The sequence below is a fragment of the Somniosus microcephalus genome, unplaced genomic scaffold (genome assembly GCF_052327205.1).
Source record: "Somniosus microcephalus isolate GS21.2 unplaced genomic scaffold, FLI_Smic_1.0 unresolved_chr3, whole genome shotgun sequence".
Lineage (NCBI taxonomy): Eukaryota > Metazoa > Chordata > Chondrichthyes > Squaliformes > Somniosidae > Somniosus > Somniosus microcephalus.
This window is the reverse complement of record NW_028225181.1, coordinates 5943093-5965627: the sequence shown is the minus strand read 5'-3', so window position 1 is coordinate 5965627 and position 22535 is coordinate 5943093. Positions and strand designations below refer to the sequence as shown.

Here is a 22535-nt window from a genome sequence, read left to right as displayed (position 1 = left end):
AGGACTGGACCATGTATGTGGAAAGAGTCGAGGTATATTTCGAGGCAAATGAAATAGCGGAGGGAAAAAAGGCATCAACATTGCTAAACGTAATGGGCGCTAGAACGTACGGCCTATTGCGGGATCTGATTACTCCAGCCAAACCGATGGTGAAGAGTTTTAACGAAATTGTTGCTGTTCTACAGGAGCACTTAAACCCTGCACCGCTGTTGATAGCAGAAAGATTTAAATTCCACAGGAGAACTCAGTACAAAGATGAGAGCAATGCTGAGTATCTTACGGAGCTACGCAAGCTATCAAAGCAATGCCAGTTCGGAGCAGGACTGGCAGATACCCTACGGAACAAATTTGTCTGTGGACTCCTGAGTGAAGGAACACAGAAGAAGTTACTCACAGAAAAAGAGCTGACGCTAGATAAGGCTTTCAGCGTGGCAGTATCGTATGAAGCAGCAGCCAGGGCAGCTGCAGAAATTCAACAAAATCCACAGGAATACGGCACCCACGAAATGACATGGGGATTTGGAAAAAGGTTATCGCTGCGGCAGAACTAACCATGACCAGAAGGACTGCTGGTCCAAAGACAAAATATGCAGACGATGCGGGAAGATTGGACACATTGCACGAGTTTGTAGGTCTGGGAAGAAGACCAGCGACAACAAAAAGTCTACTAAGGAACCATACAAGAATGTACTAAAGATGACGGACAGTAGTTCCGAAGACCAGATGAGCGATAGTGAATCCGAGAACAGGAGATTAAGCTGTCTCAAACTTCACAATGTAATCGCAAAAGAGGATCACCGAACCATTTGGGTCACCCTCATGATAGCAGGGTCCCAAGTTAAAATGGAATTGGATACAGGATCAGCGCTAACCATCATGAATCGACGAGACTATGAGCGGCTATTTTCACACATACCCTTGAGAGAGACATCCATCGTCTTGATGACGTATACAGGGCAAAAAGTATACACCAGAGGAAAAATAAGGGTGCCTGTCGAATACAATGGCAAGAAAATACAGAAATTGTATCTCTACATACTGCCAAATGGTGGACCACCGTTATTGGGATGGGAATGGATCAGGAAGATAAACTTAGATTGGCATTCCATTCATGCAATGACGGTGGATGGTAAAAAAGATGAAGACGTCACTCCTGGACGATTGTCAACAATCTTAGCTAACGCCAAAGAGGTATTTCAACAAGAACTGGGCACGCTTAAAGGCGTAACCGCCTCATTAAAAATAGAAGAGAATGCAGTTCCCAAGATTTTCAAAGCGAGACCGGTACCATATGAAATTCGTCCAGCCGTCGAGGCAGAGCTGGAGAATCTGGAGAAGGCGGGCGTGTTGTCTTAGGTCGACTGGAGCGAGTGGGCGACACCCATCGTTCCTGTCATGAAGAAAATGTTAAGCAATAAGTCCGGAGAGCCAAGGAAGATTTGCATCTGTGGGGATTTCAAGGTGACGGTGAACCCTATCCTTCACACAGTACAATATCCTCTTCCAAGGATAGAAGACATCTTCGCCTCACTGTCTGGAGGGAAGCGTTTTACAAAAATTGACCTAGCACAAGCATATTTGCAGATGGAGGTTGAAGAATCCGCTAGAAAGTATCTCACGATAAACACTCACAAAGTCTTTACCAGTATCATCGATTGGTATTCGGAGGAGCATCGGCTCCGGCGATATGGCAAAGAGCGATGGAACAAGTCCTGCAAGGGATTCCAGGGACTCAGTGTTACTTGGACGACATCCTTGTAACAGGTGAAGATGACAGTGAACACCTTAACAACCTAGAACAGGTGCTCACTAGACTACGGGAACATGGGCTGCGAGCCAACCGCCCCAAGTGCGAATTTTTTAAGAAACAGGTATCGTATTGTGGCCACGTGATTGATGAAGAGGGGTTATATAAGTCCCCTGACAAAATTGAAGCGGTTGTTAAGGCCCCAGCGCCGGAAAATGTGTCGCAACTGAGGTCATTCCTCGAGTTGGTGAATTACTATCATAAGTTTTTGCCGAATTTGTCGACAATTCTGCATCCACTGAACACCCTGCTACGAACGGGGGTAGCATGGAAATGGAGCGATGATTGTAAACGTGCTTTTCAGAAGAGTAAGGACTTAATCACTTCGAAGGAAGTATTGGCTCACTACAACCCAGCACTGCCAATCAGGCTGGCGTGTGATGCATCTACCTACGGCATTGGGGCAGTACTGTCACATAAATTCCTTGATGGGTTGGAGAGGCCGATAGCTATTGCGTCACGCTCGTTAACTTCTGCCGAGCGTAACTACGCCCAGATTGACAGAGAGGCCCTCAGCCTAGTGTGGGGAGTGAAGAAGTTCAATCACTATGTGCACGGTCAAAAATTTACTCTACTAACCGATCATCAACCTCTTGTCTCCATTTTCAACCCTCAGAAGGGCGTACCGATAATGACAGCACAATGGCTGCAGAGATGGTCCCTTTTCCCAGGGGCACACCAATATTACATCGAGTACAAAGGAACTAAACAGCATGGAAATGCTGATGGATTGTCACGTCTACCGTTGCCGACGGTGGAAGAAGAATACCTTGCAGTGGATCCAATGGAGATATTCCACTCGACCATAGTCGAATGTCTCCCTGTGACGAATGCAAACATAGAAAAGGAAACACGGAATGACCCGACACTATTACGGGTCTATGATTTAACGGTGAAGGGATGGCCAACACATGGCGCGCCACTGCTGCCAGCATTCTCGCCAAGAAGAGAACACCTGTCAGTGTGCAGAGGAACCTTGATGTGTGGATCCAGAGTAGTAATTCCACCTAAGTTGATGGATAGAGTGCTCAATGAGCTTCATGAGGGTCATCTGGGTGGGGTAAAAATGAAGAGCTTAGCCAGAGCGTTTGTGTGGTGGCCGGGAATCGATAGAGAAATTGAAGAGATGACCAAGAGCTGTGCAGGGTGCCAGAAGGTCCAAAATGCCCCACCACAAGCTCCTCTGCATCCATGGGAGTGGCCCTCACCTCCATGGCAAAGGGTGCACATTGATTTTGCTGGTCCCTTCATGGACTCGATGTTTTTAATTGCAGTGGATGCACATTCAAAGTGGCCAGAGGTAATAAAAATGGCCTCAACCACCACGGAAAAAACTATCGCAGTTTTACAAACCATATTCGCCAGGAACGGGCTGCCTGAACAGATTTGCTCTGACAATGGACCACAGTTTGTGTCTGAAGAGTTCCGGAGGTTCTTAAAGAACAATGGTGTTAAGCATTACACATCTGCTCCATATCATCCAGCCACTAATGGATTGGCCGAGAGGTTTGTCCAAACATTCAAGAAGGCTATCAAGGCAATGTGTAATGAAGATATACCCCTACAACACAAGGTGGACAACTTCTTGTTTGCCTACCGGAATGCGACACATGCGGTTACCAACCAAACTCCAGCCATGATGTTCTTCAATCGAAGACTACGATGCCGCTTGGATTTGGTTAAGCCAAACGTCCGAAGAGATGCGGAGAACAGGCAGTTTTTGAATATGAATGAAAGGCCGACCAGGAGTTTTAAGGTAGGTCAACCAGTTTTGGCCCGGGACTACCGCACTGAGAAATGGCAGCCAGGAACGATTTGTACACGACAAGGACCTCTCATATATACCGTGGACGTTGGGGAGAGCATTGCAAGACGCCATGCTGACCAGATTCTAGAGTCACTGGAAAACGTCAACTCCACACCACGATCTGATACACCTGGTAATGAAATCGACGTTCCAATTGCAGTTACCGCAGAACCGGTAATATTGGAAGCAGAGGAAACAAACGACGACATAGATTCCGACTCAACATTGCCAGCAGAACCTGATACTCCAAAGAGGCGTTATCCAGACAGAATTAGGAAGCCTCCTCAAAGACGGAACTTATAATTGCTTAAACTTAACCAATGTATCTAGCAACAGTAATTGTGATTGTAATTCGTTATCATTAGTTGTTAAATGAATGTTATGTACTGTTTATCTAAAAGGGGAGGAATTGTTGTGTATGTACCTTTAAGAGAATAATTGGTCTCAGACTGCAGTACCGGCAGTGACCACCCCTGTATAAAAGGTGCTAGAGAGCCTCTGTTGGTTAGATTCGTTTATGCCTTTCACCAGTAAACATCTCTTTGTTTCTCTCCTGCTAGTCCGTTTCTCAATCATTCACGGACTTAACACTTGTAATAAGGGAACAGCTATAATCATGGGGAATTTTAACTTTCTTATTGACTGGACTAATCAAATTGGGCATGGCAGCATTGAGGTAGTGTTCATAGAGTGTATTAGGAACGGGTTCCTTTAGCAGTATCTAACTGAACCAACCAGGGGGCAGGCAATCTTAGATCTAGTCCTGTGTAATGAGACAGGATTAATAAAAAATGTCCTATTAAGGATCCCCTTGGAATGAGTGGCCATAATATGGTTGAATTCCAAATTCAGTTTAAGGGTGAGAGAGTTGGACCTCAAACCAGCGTACTAAGCTTAAATAAAGGAGACTATGAAGGTATGAGAGTAGAATTGACTAAAGTGGACTGGGAAAACAGATTAAAGTGTAAGATGGTACAAGAGCAGTGGTCTACATTCAAGGAGATATTTCACATCTTTCAAGATAAATATATTCCACTGAGGGGAAAGGGGAGTAAAAGAAAAGACAGCCATCCGTGGCTTAGTAAAGTAATAAAGGATAGTATTCGACTGAAAACAAGGGCATATAAATTAGCCAAATCTAGTGGGAGGAGAGAAGATTGGGAAGCATTTAAAAGCCAGCAAACAATAACTAAAAGATTAATTAAGAAAGGGAAGATAGATTATGAAAGTAAACTAGCAAAAAATATAAAAACAGATAGCAAGATTTTCTACAGCTATATAAAAAGAAAAAGGGTGGCAAAAGTGAACGTTGGTCACTTAGAGGATGGGACCGGGAAACTAGTGGTGGGGAACATGGAGATGGCAAAGACGCTGAACAAATATTTTGTATCAGTCTTTACAGTAGAGGACACTAAAAATATCCCAACACTGGACAAACAGGGGGCAATTGGGGGGCAGGAGCTAAACACGATTAAAATCACAAAAGAGATGGCACTCAGTAAAATAATGGGACTTAAGGCGGATAAATCCGCCAGACCTGATGGCCTACATCCTAGGGTCTTGAGAAAAGTTGCGGTAGGGATTGTGGGTGCATTGTTGATCATTTTCCAGAACTCCCTGGACTCAGGAATGGTCCCGGCAGATTGGAAAACTGCTAATGTAACACCCTTATTTAAGAAGGGAAGTAGACAAAAAGCTGGAAACTATAGACCAGTTAGCCTAACATCTGTGGTTGGCAAAATGTTGGAGTCCATTATTTAGGAAACAGTATCAGAGCATTTGGATAAACATAATTTAATAGGACAGAGTCAGCATGGTTTTACGAAGGGGAAGTCATGTTTGACAAATTTGCTCGAATTCTTTGAGGATGTAACATACAGGGTGGATAAAGGGGAACCAGTGGATGTAGTGTATTTGGGCTTCCAAAAGGCATTTGACAAGGTTCCACACAAAAGATCACTGATCAAGATAAAAAATCACGGGATTGGGGGTAATATACTGGCATGGGTGGAAGATTGGCTATCTAATAGAAAACATGGTTTTACGAAGGGGAAGTCATGCTTGACAAATTTGCTCGAATTCTTTGAGGATGTAACATACAGGGTGGATAACGGTGAACCAGTGGATGTAGTGTATTTGGACTTCCAAAAGGCATTTGACAAGGTTCCACACAAAAGATTACTGATCAAGATAAAAAATCACGGGATTGGGGGTAACATACTGGCATGGGTGGAAGATTGGCTATTTAACAGAAAACAAAGAGTTGGGATAAGTGGTTCGTTCTCGGGCTGGCAATCAGTAACTAGTGGTGTCCCACAGGGATCAGTGCTGGGACCCCAACTCTCTACAATCTATATTAATGATTTGGAGGAAGGGACCGAGTGCAAGATATTCAAGTTTGCCGACGATACAAAGATGGGAGGGAAAGCAGTGAGTGAGGAGGACATAAAAAACCTGCAAAAGGACATAGACAGGCTAAGTGAGTGGGCTGAGATTTGGCAGATGCAATATAATGTTGGAAAGTGTGAGTTTATGCACTTTGGCAGAAAAAATCAAAGAGCAAGTTATTATCTGAATGGAGAGAAACTGCAAAGTGCTACAGTACAAAGGGATCTGGGGGTCCTGGTACATGAAACACAAAAAGTTAGTATGCAGGTGCAGCAGGTGATCGGGAAGGCCAATGGAATCTTGGCTTTTATTGCAAGGGGGATGGAGTATAAAAACAGGGAAGTCTTGCTGCAGTTATACAGGGTATTGGTGAGGCCACACCTGGAATACTGCATGCAGTTTTGGTTTCCATATTTATGAAATGATATACTTGCTCTCGAGGCGGTTCAGAGAAGGTTCACTCGGTTGATTGCAGAGATGAGGGGGTTGACGTATGAGGAAAGGTTGAATAGGTTGGGACTCTACTCATTGGAGTTCAGAAGAATGAGAGGCGATCTTATCGAAACATATAAGATTGTGAGGGGGCTTTATCGGGTGGATGCGGTGGGGATGTTTCCACTGATGGGTGAGACTAGAACTAGGGGGCATAATCTTAGAATAAGGGGCTGCCCTTTCAAAACTGAGATGAGGAGAAACTTCTTCACTCAGAGGGTAGTAAATATATGGAAATTGCTACCCCAGAGAGCTGTGGAAGCTGCAACATTAAATAAATTTAAAATGGAGATAGACATTGTCCTTGCAGATAAGGGAATTAGGGGTTACGGGGAGAGGGCAGGGAAGTGGACGTGAGTCTAGATTCAGATCAACCATGATCCTATTGAATGGCGGAGCAGGCCCGAGTGGCCATATGGCCTACTCCTGCTCCTATTTCATATGTTCTTATCACCTCCAAGCTCCCCTCCAAGGCACACACCATTCTTACTTGGAAATATATCATCGTTCATTCATCGCCACTGGGTAAAATTCCTGGAACTCACTCTCTAACAGCATTGTGGTAGTCCGTTCAATACATGGACTGCAGTAGTTCAAGAAGGTGGCTCACCACCACCTTCTCCTGGGAAATTAGGAATGGGCAATAAATGCAGGCGTTGTCAGCGAAGACCATATCCCATGAACAAATTAAACAAAATCTTAGTGAGCCTCGGATGAAATTCTTGGATAGATGCGGAAGCAGTTTGACCCACTCCGCCTATGGTTTGAAGTTCATGGACAGAGACAGGAGCAATGTAAACTAGGTGGCCCAGAGAATACAATTCCTGGACTCAGATAGGAACAGTGTAATATGGCATCCCTGTCAATGAAAATTCCAGATTGAGGCGGGGGAGTGGAAATCTAGGCGGTCCAGGGAACCTAATTCCTGGACTAATGGATGGTGAATGTAATCAATCCGGCCCTCTAATTCGAATGAGGTGTGAGTAGAGCAATCTGCGTGGACATGTGAATTTAATGCCTAGACTGAGGGAGGAACAGTGCAATCCAGGTGGAACTGCGAATGAAATACCTGGAGAGTGCCATCAGCAGTTTAATCTTGGTGGCCCTGGGAATTAAATTCCTGGACTGAGGGAGGAACAGTGTAACCTAATCTGCTCTGGGAATGAAATTGCTGGACTGAGGGAGGAGCAGCAAATCTTGGTAATCTGGGAATAAAATTCCTGGACTGAGGCGAGAGCAGTATTCACTAGGCGGCCCTACGATTGATTTTCCTGAAGTGAGGCGGGAGCAGTGAAATCAGTACGCCCCTGGGAATATAATCCATGGACTGAGGGAGGAGCAGTGTAATGCAGGTGGCTCTGGGAATGTCATTACTGGACTGAGGCTGGAGCAGTGTAATCTAAGCGGCACTGGGAACGAGAATTCCTGGACTGAGATGGAAGCAGATTACTGCAGGTTGCCCTTGCCATGGAATTAATGGTTTGAGGCGGGATCAGTGTAGTCTAGGCTGTCCTGGGAAATAAATTCATGGTCTGTTGCGGGAGCAAAGCAATATAGGATGCAACTAGATTTACATTACCGGATTGAGGCCGGATTAGTGTAATCTAGACAGACCTGGGAATGCAATTTCTGGACTGAGGCGGGAGCAGTGCAATCTGGACGAGATTCAGGCTTGGGCTGATAAGGGACAAGTTAAATTTGCAACACACAAGTGCCAGGCAATGATTTTCACACAAAAGAGAGAGCCTAACAACCGCCCCTAGATAGTCAACAGCATTACCATCGCCGAATCCCCCACCATCAAAATCCTGGATATCACCATTGAGCAGAAACACAACTGGACCAGCTTCATAAATACTATGGCTGCAAGAACAGGTCAGATGCTGAGTTTTCTGCGTCGAGTGACTCACCTTTTGATTCACCAGAGCCTTCCGCCATCGACAAGGCACAAGTAAGGAGTGTGCTGGAATACTCTGCAGTTGCCTGGATGAGTGTAGCATCAACAACACTCAATAGGCTCGACACCATCCAGGACATAGTAGACCGTTTGGTTGCCACCCCACCATAACCATTCACTCCCTCCACCTTCGGCGTACTGTGGCTGCAGTGTGTACCATGTACAAGATGTACTGCAGCAACTTGCCAAGGCTTCTTCAACAACACCTCTGGAACACTCGACCTCTACCACCTGGAAGGACTAGGGCAGCAGGCTCATGGTAACACCATCACCTCCAAATTCCCCTCAACACCATCCTGAATTGGAAATATATCGCCGTTCCTTCATTGTCGATAGGTCAAAATCCTGGAACTCCCTTTCTAACAGCACTGTGGGAGTACTTTCACCACACTGACTGCAGCGGTTCAATAAGGCGGCTCACCACCACGGTCTCATGGACAATTAGGTATGGGCAATATATGCTGGCCTTGCCAGCGATACCCAAATCCCAGGATCAAATAAAATAAATCTTAGTGACCCTGGAATTTAAATTCCAGGATTACGGCGGGAGCAGCGAAATCTACACTGTCCAGGGGATGAAATTTCTGGATAGAGGCAGGAGTAGTGTAATATAGTCAGCCCTATAGTTGAAATTGCTTGACTCAGGCAGGAGCAGTGAAAAATAGACTGTTCATGGAATTACATTTCTGGATTCAAATGTGAAATGTATAATCTGGGCGGCCTTGAAAATGAAATAACTGGAGTGAGGCGGGAGCAGTGTAAAGTAGGCTGCCCTGGGAATTGAATTCCTTGATTGACGAGGTTTCTGTGTAATCTTGGCGGCCCAGAGAATTAAGCTCCTGGATTGAAGTGGGAGCAGTGAATTCTAGCTAGTCCAGAGAACAAAATTCCTGAACTCAGATAGGAGCAGTATATGTAGGCCTCCTACATTATTGGACTGAGGCGGGGACAGTGTAATCTAGGCAGTGCAAGGGATTTAAAATGCTGGACTGAAGCAAAAGCAGAGTAATCTAGGCGGCCCAGGGAATAACATTCTTGGACTGAGGAGGACGCAATGTATTCTAGCCAGCCCTCGGAATGGAATTACTGAACTGAGGTGGGAGCTGTGTAATCTAGCCAGCCTGGGAATGACATTCCTGGACTGAGGAAGCAGCAATGTAATCCCGGCGGTCCAGGGAATAAATGTCCTGGACTGAAGCCGGAACAGTGGAAACGTGTCAGCCCAGTGAACACCATTCCTGGACTCAGGCCAGTGTGTCATGTGTGATTACAATCTTTCCATCACTGTGTCCATCTCTAAGTTCCTGCCGTTTAGGAATATTTATTGATGGTGACTATTTTTGCCTTGTTAGTCTGGGTTTGAATACATCAGATAACAAGATTGGGGGAATCCAGCCTCCTCTCTTCTTTTATTCATATTGTTTCTGTCACTTTCTCCTCTTTTGTTCACTGGTTGTGTTTAATTCAGGAAGAGAAACTCCATTCTCTTTGATCAATCTCGGTATTTTATGCTCGGCTGAAATATTCCACATTCGGTCACTTTTAATTTAAAACTGTGTACAACATGCTAACCTAGGTTGTGTTGCAATAACGTGTTGATTTGACATTGGGTCACTGAGTGTGTTTGTTCAATGTCTGTAATTAATGCTATTTACAGTGAGGCCTAATTATATCACTCAGGGATTTTGCTCTGCTATAAAGAAGGAGCTCCCTTCACAGTGTGACCTCACACAGTCAGCGCGCTGCCTCCAGCATAAAGACCACCAGCGACTCACAGACCGGAAGATATGGCTGTGCCACCTCCACCGCCCCCTCCGCCTCCCCCGCCCCTTCCTGATAATTGGCTTGAAAATTTGCGGATAGCTAACTTATTTAATGAAATACAAAAGATTTACTACCCAATCCTCGCTACTGTTGGAGTTCCGAGTAAGTTCAATGACCAGTTATGAATTCCATAAACCATGTTACACTGTAATATTATTCTTGCTATTTACAGTGTGATTTTATTCATTAATGATTTTCTGTGCTTGCATTTCTTGCATCATCTAAATCGTTTAAATGCAAGTCTTTCTTTTTATCAATGTTAATGCATGAGTTGTTGTATAAAAATACTCGGATTGCCTCGCTACAGTTGGTGCTCCTGTTAAGACTCTATATCTAATAATTAATTCTGTTAGTTATGTTTAACAGATTTAATGTTCTTATAATTTCCTCCCCCACCCCGGCAGCCCTCGCTGCTGTTGGTGCCCCTGGTAAATCTCTGTATGCAGCTTTCAATTCTGTAAATAATGCTTAACTGTATTTCTCTCCTTCTTTCCATGTTCCTTGTCATTCCCCATGCTTTCCGCGCTGCTGTCCGCTATTGATTCTGAACGTGATACGGTGTTACCGAGTTTGCAATATTCTATGTTCATTTCAAGCAATGATATTGAACCCAGACTCTTTATTTAACGAATTTCCGTCTGCTATCCACACTGAACATTCCTAACAGATAAGAAAAATGTTTTCTTGGATTAGGAAACTTTTCACGTAATGGCAAAGGTCTTCGACCTGAAACGTTAACTCTGTTTCTCTCTCTCCACAGGTGCTGCCTCACTTGCTGAGTATTTGCAACAGTTTCTGCTTTCATTTCAGATTTCCAGTATCCACAGTATTTTGCTTTTATTTTCGATTAATGATCGGAATGACTATTTAAACAGAGTCACAGGAAGAAAATCCTGGCAGGTCATATTCATATCTTTAAATGTGTGAAATATCCGCTAATCATTCAGTTCCAGTCACTGTCTCTTTTTCCACCAGCTCCAGTTCAGCATTCGTGGCACTGCTTCAGGTAGTTGGAACAGGATTACAAGGATAATTTACATTCTCATAAAATGTTCTTTAGCCAGATTTCAATACAGTAACGTGCAATCTTTGTTTTGAATTTACAATTAAGTCACATACCCGTCTGGCACAGTTCAGTGGATCTCTCAGTGAGACCCAGTGTGGTTCTCTATTGCCTCCTGATGTACTTCAGGATTAACAATCCCAGCTGAGGATAAGACAATCCTTTGATATTTTGTCCTCTAATATTCTCTGCACAAGGTTGGAAACCAACATGTGAAATGTACAAGGATAATTCTCTTCAATTTGTGTTCAGGTACTTTACAAAATCGTTCAGCAGCACTTTGCCTGTTGGATTATTCGTCTGAATTCGATGTTGTTAAATACATTTACTGAGGCATTTATTGCCAATGATAACTATGTATTGCAATTCAGAATCCATTTTTTTGCAATGTTATTTGGAAAATCTTCCTTTCAATGAGCTACAATTTGCGTATTTCAAGAAAAATGCGGTAAACTCAATCCTCAAAGCAAGTCTGACAGCCTAGTTGTCTTTATAACTGCAGTTCATTTGTATTTATCTTAACATGGTCGTATTACATCCGTACATTTTAAATAGAATTGACTGTAATTATTGCATGCCAAGTTTGCAGTTTCTGTGGCATTCATTTACTGTTCTATATATAAAGGATATTCAAACCAAGATCAGGAATCCAAGCGGGATTTCCGAAACCCGAACACAGGGCACAGAAGCGAACTGCACTGCTCAAATTGCTGACTGGTCCTGGGACACGGAGTTCTGTAAGAGTAAAATAACATAGGAACATAGGAAGAGGTGTAACGCATTTAGCCCCTCAAGCCTGTTTCGGCATTTAATGAGATCATGGCTGATCTGCGACCTAACTCCTTATACACGACTTTGCCCCATATCCCCAAATATCCTTGGTTAACACAAATCTATCAATCTCAGCCTTAAAATTGACAATTGATCTAGCATCAACTTCAGTTTTGTGGAAGAGAGTTCCAAACTTCTACCAACCTTTGTGTGTAGAAGTGTTTCCTAATTTCACTCCTGAAAGGTCTGGCTCTAATTTCTAGACGGTGCTCCCTAGTCCTAGAATCCCCAACCAGGGAAAAGAGTCTTTGCCTATCTACCAATCTGTTCATCTTAATAACTTGAAAACTTCGATCAGATCACCCCTTAACCTTCTAGATTCTAAGGAATTCAATCGTAATTTGTGTAATTTCTCCCCATAACTTAACCCTTGGAGTCCGGGTGTCATTCTGGTAAACCTATGCTGCACTTCCTCCAAGGCCAATATATCCTCCCTAAGGTGTGGTGCCCAGAAATGCTCACACTACTCCAGGTGTGATCTAACCAGGGCTTTGTATAGATGCAGCATAACCTCTGCCCACTTGTGTTCTCGGGCTTTAGATATAAAGGCCAGCATTCAATTAATGTTTTTGATTATTTTCTGTACCTGTCGATGATATTTTAATGATCTATGTAGATGCTCCCCTGCCTCATTTGAGCGCCACTCGTTTTAGCTTCTCACCATTTAGAAAGTACCCTGTTCGATCCTTATCATGTACAAATTGGAAAACCTGACATTTGAATTCGTTAAAACCCATTTGCCACATTTTTGCCCATTCACTGAATCTATCGATATCCCTTTGTAATTTCATGCTTTCATCAATACTGCCTACATTGCTGCCTAACTTTGTGTCATCCGCAAATTTGGATATATGACGTTCTATGCCATCATCTACGTCGTTAATAAAAACTGTGAATAGTTGAGGCCCTATCTGGTCCTGGGAATGTGTCACACTTTAGAGTCATTATTTTATTTGTTACTATTTATTTATTGACAATTTTATTGAGTCCCAGTCTCTGATACAATATTAGTTTCCTTGGGATTTCCGGCATGCTTCTTCCTCGACAGTAAATACTGAAACAAAGTCTGTTTTCAACATGTCCGCCATTTCCTTATCATTGACAATATCACAACTTTCAGTTATGAAGGGTTCAAATTTACTCCTGACCACCCGATCTTCATAATATAATTGTAAAATTTATGTGTGTCGATTTTGATACCCCTTACAAGTTTCTTTTCATAATCCCTTTTGTAGCTCTTAGTAACTGTTTTGTGACCGTTTGCTGTTCTTTGTATCTTTCAAATTCGCCAGGATCTGTGCTACATTTTGCATTTATATAGGCTTTGTCATTTATTTCCATGCTGTCCCTTACCTCTTTAGTCGTCCAGGGCTGTTTATTACAAATAGAGCTCTTGCCCCTCAGGGGTATAGACTGTTTCTGTATTAGCTGAAATTATTTTTTGGACATCCCCACTGATTGTCTGTTGTTTTACCCATTAACAGTTTTGCCAGTTTACTGTGGACAGTCTCTGCCTCATCCCGTTGAAGTCAGCCTTACCTAAACCTAGAATCCTAGTAGCGGTTTTGCGTATCTCTTCATTGAACTCGATCATGTTCTGATCACTATTAGAAAAATGTTTCATTAGGCTGTTAAGTAAATCTGGCTCATTACTCATTAATAAATCTAACATGGAATGCCCCTTGTTGGTTAAGAACCTATTGCTACAGAACACTATCCTGGACACACTCAATAAATTCACTACATTTCTGAAATGTGCTAATCTGCTTTTCCCAATCTATTCCTGACATACTCTAGTCCTTTGCATCCCTGGTACCTCACCTGATGCTTTATATATGCTGAGCTAAAGGTAGATCTATCATTTCATCTCTCAGTGAGCAAACAGCTGTTACTTTTATGTATGTATTTATTTCATTTCATTTATTGATTAATTATTCAGACAATAAAGATTTACAGATTCAAAGGTAATATAATTAGATTATATCAATGATTGTCGGTAATTAGATTCAGATTTCACCCCGAATTCCATTAAAATGCTGCTTTTGCTGCCAGCCTGATGTAAATCTTCACTGTTTATTACCTTCCGCAGTTAACTTAGTGACCATTGTGATCCTGTCTCGGGGAAAGTGCGGTCTCTCCACATGTGTCACTCACTACCTGGTGGCCATGGCAGCGGTGGATCTACTGGTCATTATCATCGACCTGATATTGAGGCAGATTCCAATTACTTTTAAGAAACGATTTGCTCCTGTGTATTCTATCCCCGTGTGTAATATCCACGCCGTCCTGCTTTATGCAGTCACAGACTGTTCTGTCTGGTTCACTGTCACTTTCACCTTTGATCGTTTTGTGGCAATTTGTTGCCAGAAGCTGAAAACTAAATATTGCACTAAGAAAACGGCTGCTGTGGTTCTAGGAACAGTGACTGTGCTGAGCTGTTTAAAGAACGTTTTCTGGTATTTTATGTTGACAGATGAATATGCGCTAGAGAACACCCCCTGGTTCTGTGATGTAACACTCGAGGTTCAGTTTTCACCGGCCTGGGGGGCAATCGAGTTCCTTCATCATATTCTCACCCCGGGGGTCCCATTTGTTCTGATTCTGCTGCTCAATGCTGTCACCGTCAGACACATTTTAGTGTCCAGCAGAGCCCGCAGGAGACTCCGGGGTCCCAGCAGTGAGGAGCGTCCCAGAGACCCAGAGATGGAGAGCCGAAGGAAATCCATCATTTTACTGTTTGCTATTTCGTGCAATTTCATCCTGTTATGGTCTGTGATTATGGTCTATTCTATATATAACCGGGTGTGGCGATTGGTTGATTATATTGTGTCTCTACCTATATATTTTCCAGGTTTGGGACAAATGCTCCAACTACTGAGTTGCTGCACAAACACTTGCATTTATGCCGTGACACAGACTAGGTTCAGACAGCAGTTGAAAAATGTGTTGGAATATCCCTTTACTTTAATTGTAAAACTCATTAAAGAATGAGATGAACTGAAGAAGTTCCTGCATCAGAACGTAACCCCATCTCATATTCTGTCCAACCCAGTCTAACCGCAGGGCCAGTGATATATGTTAGTATTAGCACACTCACTGACACACTGTCTGCATCATAACCCAGCGGCTGAGACATCCTATGAAATGTAAACACTGCCACTGACCTCAGAAATATTAGCACACTGAAAGTGGTAACTGGTTTATATTAACACACTCACTGGAACACTCTGATCATACTGTTATACTGCCAAACGCTGATAGTAATCAACAAAATACTCCCCCAGATCCGCTGCTCATATTTACAATGAAACCCCCGGTAAATATTAACCCAGTCCATGTTCAAATATTAACTGAATCACAGAACACCGCGCAAATATGAAAATACCGGCAGAGACATTCTTTGTGCAATGACATTCTCCAACACAACCACAACAAATATAAACACAAGCATAGAGACACATTTTTCATTGTATTACACTGTCATCGGTGTCCTGTGGAAAAATCTCACCCACTCTCTCGCCTGGCATGCCCCACATCACTCTTTCTCTCACACTCTATGTCTGCAATTGTAACATTTACTGCTGCATCAAAATTCCACAATGTACTGCTGCCCTCCCCAATTGTACCATTTACTGCCGCCTCCCAATTCCACAAAGTACTGCTGCCCTCCCCAATTGTACCATTTACTGCCGCCTCCCAATTCCACAATGTACTGCTGCCCTCCCCATTGTAGCATTTACTGCCGCCTCCCAATTCCACAAAGTACTGCTGCCCTCCCCATTGAACCATTTACTGCCGCCTCCCAATTCCACAAAGTACTGCTGCCCTCCCCATTGTACCATTAACTGCCACCTCCCAATTCCACAAAGTACTGCTGCCCTCCCCATTGAACCATTTACTGCCACCTCCCAATTCCATAATGTACTGCTGCCCTCCCCATTGTAGCATTTACTGCCACCTCCCAATTCCACAATGTACTGCTGCACTCCCCAATTGTACCATTTACTGCTACCTCCCAATACCACAATGTACTGCTGCCCTCCCCAATTGTACCATTTACTGCCGCCTCCCAATTCCACAATGTACTGCTGCCCTCCCCAATTGTACCATTTACTGCCGCCTCCCAATTCCACAATGTACTGCTGTCCTCCCCAATTGTACCATTTACTGCTGCCTCCCAATTCCACAATGTACTGCTGTCCTCCCCAATTGTACCATTTACTGCTGCCTCCCAATTCCACAATGTACTGCTGCCCTCCCCATTGAACCATTTACTGCTGCCTCACAATTCCACAATGTACTGCTGCCCTCCCCAATTGTACCATTTACTGCCACCTCCCAATTCCACAAAGTACTGCTGCCATCCCCATTGAACCATTTACTACCACCTCCCAATTCCATAATGTACTGCTGCCCTCCCCATTGTAGCATTTACTGCCACCTCCCAATTCCACAATGTACTGCTGCCCTCCCCAATTGTACCATTTACTGCTACCTCCCAATTCCACAATGTACTGCTGCCCTCCCCAATTGTACCATTTACTGCCGCCTCCCAATTCCACAATGTACTGCTGCCCTCCCCAATTGTACCATTTACTGCCGCCTCCCAATTCCACAATGTACTGCTGTCCTCCCCAATTGTACCATTTACTGCTGCCTCCCAATTCCACAAAGTACTGCTGCCCTCCACAATTGTACCATTTACTGCCGCCTCCCAATTCCACAATGTACTGCTGCCCTCCCCAATTGTACCGTTTACTGCCGCCTCCCAATTCCACAATGTACTGCTGCCCTCCCCATTGTAGCATTTACTGCCACCTCCCAATTCCACAATGTACTGCTGCCCTCCCCATTGAACCATTTACTGCCACCTCCCAATTCCACAATGTACTGCTGCCCTCCCCATTGTAGCATTTACTGCCGCCTCCCAATTCCACAAAGTACTGCTGCCCTCTCCATTGAACCATTTACTGCTGCCTCCCAATTCCACAATGTACTGCTGCCCTCCCCAATTGTACCATTAATTGCCACCTCCCAATTCCACAATGTACTGCTGCCCTCCCCAATTGTACCATTAATTGCCACCTCCCAATTCCACAATGTACTGCTGCCCTCCCCAATTGTACCATTAATTGCCACCTCCCAATTCCACAATGTACTGCTGCCCTCCCCAATTGTACCATTTACTGCCGCCTCCCAATTCCACAATGTACTGCTGCCCTCCCCATTGTAGCACTTACTGCCGCCTCCCAATTCCACAAAGTACTGCTGCCCTCCCCATTGTACCATTTACTGCTGCCTCCCAATTCCACTATGTACTGCTGCCCTCCCCATTGTAGCATTTACTGCCGCCTCCCAATTCCACAATGTACTGCTGCCCTCCCCAATTGTACCATTTACTGCCGCCTCCCAATTCCACAATGTACTGCTGCCCTCCCCATTGTACCATTTACTGCCGCCTCACAATTCCACAATGTACTGCTGCCCTCCCCAATTGTACCATTTACTGCCGCCTCCCAATTCCACAATGTACTGCTGCCCTCCCCAATTGTACCATTTACTGCTGCCTCCCAATTCGACAATGTACTGCTGCCCTCCCCAATTGTACCATTTACTGCCACCTCCCAATTCCACAATGTACTGCTGCCCTCCCCAATTGTACCATTTACTGCTGCCTCCCAATTCCACAATGTACTGCTGCCCTCCCCAATTGTACCGTTTACTGCTGCCTCCCAATTCCACAATGTACTGCTGCCCTCCCCAATTGTACCATTTACTGCCACCTCCCAATTCCACAAAGTACTGCTGCCCTCCCCAATTGTACCATTTACTGCTGCCTCCCAATTCCACAAAGTACTGCTGCCCTCCCCAATTGTACCATTTACTGCTTCCTCCTAATTCCACAATGTACTGCTGCCCTCCCCAATTGTACCATTTACTGCCACCTCCCAATTCCACAATGTACTGCTACCCTCCCCAATTGTACCATTTACTGCCACCTCCCAATTCCACAAAGTACTGCTACCCTCCCCAATTGTACCATTTACTGCCGCCTCCCAATTCCACAATGTACTGCAGCCCTCCCCAATTGTACCATTTACTGCTGCCTCCCAATTCCACAATGTACTGCTGCCCTCCCCAATTGTACCATTTACTGCTGCCTCCCAATTCTACAATGCCCTGCTGCCCTCCCCAATTGTACCATTTACTGCCACCTCCCAATTCCACCATGTACTGCTGCCCTCCCCAATTGTACCATTTACTGCTGCCTCGCAATTCCACAATGTACTGCTGCCCTCCCCAATTGTACCATTTACTGCCACCTCCCAATTCCACAATGTACTGCTGCCCTCCCCAATTGTACCATTTACTGCTGCCTCCCAATTCCACAATGTACTGCTGCCCTCCCCAATTGTACCATTTACTGCCAACTCCCAATTCCACAATGTACTGCTGCCCTCCTCAATTGTACCATTTACTGCCGCCTCCCAATTCCACAATGTACTGCTGCCCTCCCCAATTGTACCATTTACTGCTGCCTCCCAATTCCACAATGTACTGCTGCCCTCCCCAATTGTACCATTTACTGCCAACTCCCAATTCCACAATGTACTGCTGCCCTCCCCAATTGTACCATTTACTGCCGCCTCCCAATTCCACAATGTACTGCTGCCCTCCCCAATTGTACCATTTACTGCCGCCTCCCAATTCCACAAAGTACTGCTGCCCTCCCCAATTGTACCATTTATGCTGCCTCCCAATTCCACAATGTACTGCTGCCCTCCCCAATTGTACCATTTACTGCTGCTTCCCAATTCCACAATGTACTGCTGCCCTCCCCAATTGTACCATTTACTGCTGCCTCCCAATTCCACAATGTACTGCTGCCCTCCCCAATTGTACCTTTACTGCAGCCTCCCAAATCCACAATGTACTGCTGCCCTCCCCAATTGCACCATTTACTGCCACCTCCCAATTCCACAATGTACTGCTGCCCTCCCCAATTGTACCATTTACTGCCACCTCCCAATTCCACAATGTCCTGCTGCCCTCCCCAATTGTACCATTTACTGCCGCCTCCCAATTCCACAATGTACTGCTGCCCTCCCCAATTGTACCATTTACTGCCACCTCCCAATTCCACAATGTACTGCTGCCCTCCCCAATTGTACCATTTACTGCTGCCTCCCAATTCCACAATGTCCTGCTGCCCTCCCCAATTGTACCATTTACTGCCGCCTCCCAATTCCACAATGTACTGCTGCCCTCCCCAATTGTACCATTTACTGCTGCCTCCCAATTCCACAATGTACTGCTGCCCTCCCCAATTGTACCATTTACTGCTGCCTCCCAATTCCACAATGTACTGCTGTCCTGCCCAATTGTACCATTTACTGCCACCTCCCAATTCCACAATGAACTGCTGTCCTCCCCAATTGTACCATTTACTGCTGCCTCCCAATTCCACAATGAACTGCTGTCCTCCCCAATTGTACCATTTACTGCTGCCTCCCAATTCCACAATGTACTGCTGCCCTCCCCAATTGTACCATTTACTGCTGCCTCCCAATTCCACAATGTTCTGCTGCCCTCCCCAATTGTACCATTTACTGCTGCCTCCCAGATTCACAATGTACTGCTGCCCTCCCCAATTGTACCATTTACTGCTGCATCCCAATTCCACAATGTACTGCTACCCTCCCCAATTGTACCATTTACTGCCACCTCCCAATTCCACAAAGTACTGCTACCCTCCCCAATTGTACCATTTACTGCCGCCTCCCAATTCCACAATGTACTGCAGCCCTCCCCAATTGTACCATTTACTGCTGCCTCCCAATTCCACAATGTACTGCTGCCCTCCCCAATTGTACCATTTACTGCTGCCTCCCAATTCTACAATGCCCTGCTGCCCTCCCCAATTGTACCATTTACTGCCACCTCCCAATTCCACCATGTACTGCTGCCCTCCCCAATTGTACCATTTACTGCTGCCTCGCAATTCCACAATGTACTGCTGCCCTCCCCAATTGTACCATTTACTGCCACCTCCCAATTCCACAATGTACTGCTGCCCTCCCCAATTGTACCATTTACTGCTGCCTCCCAATTCCACAATGTACTGCTGCCCTCCCCAATTGTACCATTTACTGCCAACTCCCAATTCCACAATGTACTGCTGCCCTCCTCAATTGTACCATTTACTGCCGCCTCCCAATTCCACAATGTACTGCTGCCCTCCCCAATTGTACCATTTACTGCTGCCTCCCAATTCCACAATGTACTGCTGCCCTCCCCAATTGTACCATTTACTGCCAACTCCCAATTCCACAATGTACTGCTGCCCTCCCCAATTGTACCATTTACTGCCGCCTCCCAATTCCACAATGTACTGCTGCCCTCCCCAATTGTACCATTTACTGCCGCCTCCCAATTCCACAAAGTACTGCTGCCCTCCCCAATTGTACCATTTATGCTGCCTCCCAATTCCACAATGTACTGCTGCCCTCCCCAATTGTACCATTTACTGCTGCTTCCCAATTCCACAATGTACTGCTGCCCTCCCCAATTGTACCATTTACTGCTGCCTCCCAATTCCACAATGTACTGCTGCCCTCCCCAATTGTACCTTTACTGCAGCCTCCCAAATCCACAATGTACTGCTGCCCTCCCCAATTGCACCATTTACTGCCACCTCCCAATTCCACAATGTACTGCTGCCCTCCCCAATTGTACCATTTACTGCCACCTCCCAATTCCACAATGTCCTGCTGCCCTCCCCAATTGTACCATTTACTGCCGCCTCCCAATTCCACAATGTACTGCTGCCCTCCCCAATTGTACCATTTACTGCCACCTCCCAATTCCACAATGTACTGCTGCCCTCCCCAATTGTACCATTTACTGCTGCCTCCCAATTCCACAATGTCCTGCTGCCCTCCCCAATTGTACCATTTACTGCCGCCTCCCAATTCCACAATGTACTGCTGCCCTCCCCAATTGTACCATTTACTGCTGCCTCCCAATTCCACAATGTACTGCTGCCCTCCCCAATTGTACCATTTACTGCTGCCTCCCAATTCCACAATGTACTGCTGTCCTGCCCAATTGTACCATTTACTGCCACCTCCCAATTCCACAATGAACTGCTGTCCTCCCCAATTGTACCATTTACTGCTGCCTCCCAATTCCACAATGAACTGCTGTCCTCCCCAATTGTACCATTTACTGCTGCCTCCCAATTCCACAATGTACTGCTGCCCTCCCCAATTGTACCATTTACTGCTGCCTCCCAATTCCACAATGTTCTGCTGCCCTCCCCAATTGTACCATTTACTGCTGCCTCCCAGATTCACAATGTACTGCTGCCCTCCCCAATTGTACCATTTACTGCTGCATCCCAATTCCACAATGTAGTGCCGCCCTCCCCAATTGTATCATTTACTGCTGCCTCCCAATTCCACAATATACTGCTGCCCTCCCCAATTGTACCATTAACTGCTGCCTCCCAATTCCACAAAGTGCTGCTGCCCTCCCCAATTGTACCATTTACTGCCGCCTCCCAATTCCACAATGTACTGCTGCCCTCCCCAATTGTACCATTTACTGCCACCTCCCAATTCCACAATGTACTGCTGCCCTCCCCAATTGTACCATTTACTGCCACCTCCCAATTCCACAATGTACTGCTGCCCTCCCCAATTGTACCATTTACTGCTGCCTCCCAATTCCACAATGTACTGCTGTCCTCCCCAATTGTACCATTTACTGCCACCTCCCAATTCCACAATGAACTGCTGTCCTCCCCAATTGTACCATTTACTGCCACCTCCCAATTCCACAATGTACTGCTGCCCTCCCCAATTGTACCATTTACTGCCACCTCTCAATTCCACAATGTACTGCTGCCCTCCCCAATTGTACCATTTACTGCCACCTCCCAATTCCACAATGTACTGCTGCCCTCCCCAATTGTACCATTTACTGCTGCCTCCCAATTCCACAATGTACTGCTGCCCTCCCCAATTGTACCATTTACTGCTGCCTCCCAATTCCACAATGAACTGCTGCCCTCCCCAATTGTACCATTTACTGCTGCCTCCCAATTCCACAATGTGCTGCTGCCCTCCCCAATTGTACCATTTACTGCCGCCTCCCAATTCCACAATGTGCTGCTGCCCTCCCCAATTGTACCATTTACTGCCGCCTCCCAATTCCACAATGTACTGCTGCCCTCCCCAATAGTACCATTTACTGCCACCTCCCAATTCCACAATGTACTGCTGCCCTCCCCAATTGTACCATTTACTGCCGCCTCCCAATTCCACAAAGTACTGCTGCCCTCCCCAATTGTACCATTTACTGC

At 45.3% G+C, this 22535-nt stretch overlaps 1 protein-coding gene across 1 annotated transcript; it reads left to right on the top strand.

Moving 5' to 3' along the window:
- Positions 1-10192: 10192 nt before the first annotated feature.
- Positions 10193-15295, top strand: LOC147091180 (putative G protein-coupled receptor 139). The gene is made up of 2 exons (XM_085976670.1): positions 10193-10377; positions 14259-15295. The coding sequence occupies exons 1-2, from the start codon at positions 10239-10241 to the stop codon at positions 15158-15160; spliced, it is 1041 nt and encodes a 346-aa protein (XP_085832796.1). The 5' UTR covers positions 10193-10238; the 3' UTR covers positions 15161-15295.
- The last annotated feature ends 7240 nt before the right edge of the window (positions 15296-22535 follow it).